The sequence below is a fragment of the Etheostoma cragini genome, unplaced genomic scaffold, assembly GCF_013103735.1.
Source record: "Etheostoma cragini isolate CJK2018 unplaced genomic scaffold, CSU_Ecrag_1.0 ScbMSFa_1469, whole genome shotgun sequence".
In the NCBI taxonomy this organism is placed as follows: Eukaryota; Metazoa; Chordata; class Actinopteri; order Perciformes; family Percidae; genus Etheostoma; species Etheostoma cragini.
In genome coordinates, this window is record NW_023265527.1 from 20 (window position 1) to 6,493 (window position 6,474).

At 47.0% G+C, this 6,474-nt stretch overlaps 1 protein-coding gene across 1 annotated transcript; it reads right to left on the minus strand.

Annotated features, from left to right (window-relative positions):
* Window positions 1-503: 503 nt before the first annotated feature.
* LOC117939929 (protein NLRC3-like) lies at window positions 504-5,871 on the minus strand (the record flags this gene model as incomplete). Its single annotated transcript, XM_034865330.1, has 6 exons — window positions 5,684-5,871; window positions 3,887-4,009; window positions 2,952-3,030; window positions 2,586-2,793; window positions 684-2,451; window positions 504-597 (listed from the first exon to the last, which is right to left on the minus strand). Coding segments are annotated over exons 1-6 (2,358 nt in total), but the record flags the coding sequence as incomplete, so codon positions are not given.
* Between the last annotated feature and the right edge of the window lie 603 nt (window positions 5,872-6,474).

Here is a 6,474-nt window from a genome sequence, read left to right on the forward strand (position 1 = left end):
GGACAAGACAAAGTTTCATTGATAGATTTAACTTCTATAGATTTAGATAATATATGTCCACAAACGTCATTATTGACGTGTCAGTGGAACAGCTGATGTGGTCAAACAGCTGATGTGATCAAACAGCTGATGTGGTCCAAACAGCTGATGCTGATTTGAGTATGTTCAAAATGTCTTGTTGACCAATCAGATTGTCTGGTTGGATTTACTTGTTGTATAATCAGGAATAAACAAACGTCCAGTAATCAAGTCTGATAATATTAAAATATGAATTATTTCTGGATGTCAGCCACAGTTCATATTTCATTCTTTATGAAGTGATTCTAAATCAGAATGAAATACTTTGGAAACATTAATTATTCTTGAATATTTCATTAAGTATCTTTCAATTCTGTTTCCAAAGATTATTGTTGCTGGTCTGACCTGAGAGTCTCCAGTGTGCAGTGTGGACTCTTCAGTCCATCAGAGATCAGCTTCCCTCCTGAATCCTGCAGGTTGTTGTTACTCAGGTCCAGCTCTCTCAGACTAGAGGACTGGGAGCTGAGAACTGAGGACAGAGCTTCACAGCTTCTCTCTGACAGGTTACAGCCACTCAGCCTGGAGAGACAACAGGAAGTTATTTATTATTAACTCCTGTTATTAAAAGATAGCAGAGTATTTATTGATGAATAAATCCCACGTACAGAGCTTTTTTGGAGGCTTTGACCACTGGCAGCAGCCTCAGAAGATCCTCCTCTGAAGCAGAGTATTTCTTCAGGTCAAACACGTCCAGATCTTCTTCAGATGACAGTAAGATGAAGACCAGAGCTGACCACTGAGCAGGAGACGGTTTATCTGTGGAGAGACGTCCTGAACTCAGGGACTGTTGGATCTGCTCCAATAGAGAACGATCATTCAGTTCATTCAGACAGTGGAACAGGTTGATGCTTCTCTCTGAAGACAGATTCTCACTGATCTTCTTCTTGATGTACTCTACTGTTTCCTTATTGGTCTCTGATCTACTTCCTGTCTGTGTCATCAGACCTCGTAGGAGATGCTGATTGATCTGCAGAGAAAGACCCAGGAGGAAGCGGAGGAACAAGTCCAGGTGTCCATTTGGACTCTGTAAGGCCTTGTCTACAGCACTCTGGTAGAACTGTGTTGATGATGTTTGTTTGTCTGCCAGCAGGTTGACTCCAGAGTTGGTGAAGGTCAGATGGACATGAAGAGCAGCCAGAAACTCCTGAACACTCAGATGAACGAAGCTGAACACCTTGTCCTGGTACAGTCCTCTCTCCTCTTTAAAGATCTGTGTGAACACTCCTGAGACCACTGAGGCTGCTCTGATATCGATGCCACACTCTGTCAGGTCTGATTCATAGAAGATCAGGTTGCCTTTCTGCAGCTGCTCAAAAGCCAGTTTTCCCAGAGACTCCATCATCTTCTTGCTCTCTGGACTCCAGGTTGGATCTGTCTCAGCTCCTCCATCATACTTGATGTTCTTCACTTTGGACTGAACCACCAGGAAGTGGATGTACATCTCAGTCAGGGTCTTGGGCAGCTCTCCTCCCTCTCTGGTCTTCAACACATCCTCCAGAACTGTAGCAGTGATCCAGCAGAAGACTGGGATGTGACACATGATTTGGAGGCTTCGTGATCTCTTGATGTGGGAGATGATTCTGCTGGCCTGCTCCTCATCTCTGAATCTCTTCCTGAAGTACTCCTCCTTCTGGGCGTCAGTGAACCCTCTCACCTCTGTCACCATGTCAACACACCCTGGAGGGATCTGATTGGCTGCAGCAGGTCGTGTGGTTATCCAGAGGCGAGCAGAGGGAACCAGATTTCCCCTGATGAGGTTTGTCAGCAGCACATCCACTGAGGTGGACTTTGTAACATCAGTCAGGATTTTAGTATTGAGGAAGTCCAGAGGAAGTCGACACTCATCCAGACCGTCAAAGATGAAGACCACCGGGAACTCTTCAAACCTGCAGATTCCTGCTTCTTTGGTTTCACTAAAGAAGTAATCAACAAGTTCCACCAAGCTGAACTTCTTCTCTTTCAGCACATTCAGCTCTCTGAAGGTGAATGGGAATGTGAACTGGATGTCCTGGTTGGCTTTGCCTTCAGCCCAGTCCAGAGTGAACTTCTGTGTTAGGACTGTTTTCCCGATGCCAGCCACTCCCGTTGTCATCACTCCTCTGATTGGTTCATCTCTTCCAGGTGGGGTTTTAAAGATGTCTTCTTGTCTTATTATTGTTTCTGGTCTGTCTGGTTTCCTGGATGCTGTTTCAATCTGTCTGACCTCATGTTCTTCATTGACCCCTGCAGCCCCTCCCTTCATGAGGTAGATCTCTGTGAACATCTGATTCAGAACGGTTTGGTTTCCTGCTTTAGCAATCCCCTCAAACACACGCTGGAACTTCCTGTCTAGCTTAGATTTGAGTTTACGCTTACAAACTCCTGCTGGACTTCCTGAATGAATACAGAACAAAGAAGATCAGTAGGTGATTTATAAAGAAACAGGAACATACTCTGACCCTTCTCTGGAGACATTAGTAAACGTCCCATTAGTCCAGCAAGTTAAATCTTTAGAGGAATCCTCTTACTGCTCTGCAGACGGTCAGCCAGCTCGTCCTGCTTCATTCTCCTCAGGAAGTGCAGTGTGATCTTCAGAAACGCCTCTCTGCTCCTCCTCTGATCTTCATCCTCACCCTCCCTCTGACTCTCTGGGCATTCTGGGTAATCTGGTGTCAGAAGCTTCTGGATCTTCTTCAGCTCGTTCTTCACATAAGTGACGATGTCCTCCTCCAGCAGCTGGAACAGAAGATTATATGAATGACAATCAGACTGAAATCATGGAAGCAGACCAGATCCATGATGGACAGACTGAGGACCCTCTGGTCTGAACAGGGCAGCATGGAGATGATTGGGAACAGAATAGATGTAAAAGTAGTTGGTGTACATGTACAGACCATAAAGATGGAGTCCAGTTGTGTTTGATGCTGCTGGGCAGGCTGACCACTGGGACCCTCTGAGCTCTCCTGGTCCACTCTGTGGAGGAATCAGGAAGAATTAGCTGCCATCATGTCTGTCCACACAGAGACACACACAAGGTAAAGGTCCTGTGACTTAAAGTGTTATTACAACATAGAATCAGATGGTTTCTCCTGACAGTAAAGAGTTGGTGGTACTGCTGACCGTACTGTGAATGTACAGAAAGAACTTAGAAGTCAACAAGGGCTCCAGCATGGTGGTCCTGAAGGCAAACCATCAGCCGAGCAGGAAGGGGTGGGGGCAGGGGTTAGATGGCCTGTCTGTATTTGAGGAGAACTGCTGACCTGGACTGAGGATAATGTTGGAGGCTGTTTGCCTTTTATTTGCTTCCTCTCATTGACTTCTTGTCTGACATCAAACTGGGAAACCCACATCCAACACTTGGGAAGAATTTTGCGTTTTGACCAATTGGCATGGGGGGAGGGGGGGGGCGATCTTTTGATGAAGCCACTTTCTCCAGAGGGGGAAGAGTTGGGTGCACATGGTATTACCCTGGAAGAAGCACTTTGAGGCATGCGCATGAGAACCACCTTCCCGGTATTCCCAGTTGGAGAAGAACATTTGGGAAGAATTTTGTAGCCTAGCCGATGGCCATGGGAGATTTAAAATGCTTTTTAATGGGGATACAACACCAGATCCTATTGGTCCAGACCAGGTCCAATATTAACCTGAGATTTACAGGTGAAGACCGGTCTTACTGGACAGCTTTATGTATATATATATATATATATATATATGAAAATATAAATATATGTGAAGAAGAAAGATGCTGAGAACAAACTCCAAAAACTTCTCTGGAGACATAAAAGTTAAAGCATGACTCAGCAATATTATAATATTATTAACAGCTGACCTCTTTCCAGCAGAGGGTTGATCTCCTTTAAAGTCCATCCAGTCATCCTTTGACTGGTCGCTCTTAAAGGACACACAGCTGGGTTCAGGATCAGGATCAGGTTGGTCTGGTCTCTGACGGGTCCTGATAGAAAAACACATGTAATGAGGGTAATGTTCAGTAGTCTCTTATAGTCAGACCTTCCTCCTCCACAGCTCTGCAGAGGAAGGTCTGGCTAGTCCTCACAGCGTTCCTGGATGGGACAACAAGGAGATCTGGTTCATCAGTAGGGACGGGCCTGCTTAACCAACCATTGATAACTGATCATTAAGAATCTCGTCGACCACGTTAATGTCCTGTTGATTAAACTAATGCAGAATGCTTGTGTGAGTCTTGTTCTTGTGTGGCAGAAATTAGACATTTTACAACCCGGGGGAAAACATCTGTCGCCGTACTCCGTTACAAAAAAAAAAGTGATCATAAAGGGATCACGGCGAGGGAAGTGTGGCGTGGGACCATTTAGATGGTGGGGGGGCTATTCAACAGCCTGGGGGAGACGAGGCGGTCTGACATGGACGAGGGGAGCCCAGGTACCCGTCCGTATCCCGGCAACGCCCGTCCCCTCAGAGCAGCTGGACTGGCGGTCTCGTCTGACCCCGGATCAGGTCAACGTGCTTATAATATCTCAACAACAACCAGAAGGTGGATGTGAGGTTCTAGTTGTGTTACGAGGCTTTGTTAAGTGGTCTAATTAACTGTTAGGGATGCTGTAATGAACCGAGATAGAAGCCATGACGTAACAGTCACACGTGTAGACAATAAATCAGTTATTGTTCTAAAATCTAAAAAATGTCTTTTCAATCTCACCCTCTCTCTCCACTCCGTGCTTTACTTTGATATTTGATTGATCCCCTATGGGGAAATTAGATATAATAATAATAATAATAATAATAATAATAATAATAATAATAATAATAATAATAATAATAATAATAATAATAATAATAATGTGTACTGTATTAATCCCACAAGGGGAAATAATACAATTTACACTCACATTACACTGGGGAGACATGCTCAGGTCCTATACATGCACTAATTAGTTAAATAAATGATCCATCCATCCATCCCTCTTCATCCGCTTATCCGGTATCGTGTCTTGAGGGCAGCAGCTCCAGCAGGGGACCCCAAACTTCCCTTTCCCGAGCCACATCAACCAGCTCTGACTGGGGGGTCCCGGGGCGTTCCCAGGCCTGGTTGGAGATATAATCCCTCCACCTAGTCCCGGGTCTTCCCCAAGGCCTCCTCCCAGCTGGACGTCACTCCATCTAGTCCTGGGTCTTCCCCGAGGCCTCCTCCCAGCTGGACGTCCCTCCATCTAGTCCTGGGTCTTCCCCGAGGCCTCCTCCCAGCTGGACGTGCCTGGACCACCTCCCTAGGGCCCCCCCCAGGAGGCATCCTTACCAGATGCCCGAACCACCTCAACTGGCTCCTTTTGACGCGAATGAGCAGCGGCTCTACTCCGAGCTCCTCTCGGAGGACTGAGCTTCTCACCCTATCTCTAAGGGAGACCCAGCCCCCCTCCTGAGGAAGCCAGCCCCCCTCCTGAGGAAACCAGCCCCCTCCTGAGGAAACCAGCCCCCTCCTTAGGAAACCAGCCCCCTCTCATAGTCTCAGGAAGGACCGGATGGAGTGTGGAGAGTGGACCTGGGCGACAGGCTACAGTGGTCTGGAAACACAGAGACCCTCTACAAGAAGACCACCCCCCCCATTGAGACAACATGACTCCTAGTGGTTGGAGGTTTCAGAACAACTCACCTCTGTCTTCGGCTTTCAATCTGGTCCTCGCCGTCCTTCTGTCTTCCCCTCTTCCTTCTCTCCTCCATTCTAATTGGCCTGTCCATTACAGGTGTCCTTGTTTTTAAAGTGGGGGTGTCTCCGTGGACCGGGGGCTCTTCATGGACACACAGGTTCAGCAGGGTCTGGTCTCTGATGGGTCCTGTTAGAAAGAGTGGAAGATCTCCAGAAACTAGAAGCTATCCAGCAGATAATAAAGAGTGAAGCTGGTGGCTGTATGATTTCTGTCCTTCATTATTACATTACATTACATGTCCTTCAGCGGACGCTTTCATCCAGAGACACTTACAACTGAGAGACATGGCAGAGGTCCCACGCCTCTGGAGACACTAGGGTTACAGGTCCTGCTCAGGGACACATTGGCTGATGTATGGCAGTGGGAATCAAACCCTGATCTCCAACACCAAAGACATGTGTCATATCCACCTAATCTCCATTAAGACTCCATTAAGACTCAGTCCCAGCTTCCTGTCCTGGGCCTCCTCCTCCACACAGCACTACAACAGTAACAGAGGCCTTTTATTCTGAAAGGCTCCAGAGGAAACAGTAGAGTCCTGTTGGGTCTGACTTCCTGCTGCTGGAGACGACGGTTTGATCTCTGACAGCAACCCCACCCCACCCCCCCCAGCCTCAAAAAGTCTCAAACAGCAAGTTGTTTCTTGATGAGTCACAGCCCCACAGGAAGCAGACACACACACACACACACACAGGCAGATATACACACACAAACAGAAAGACACACACACACACAC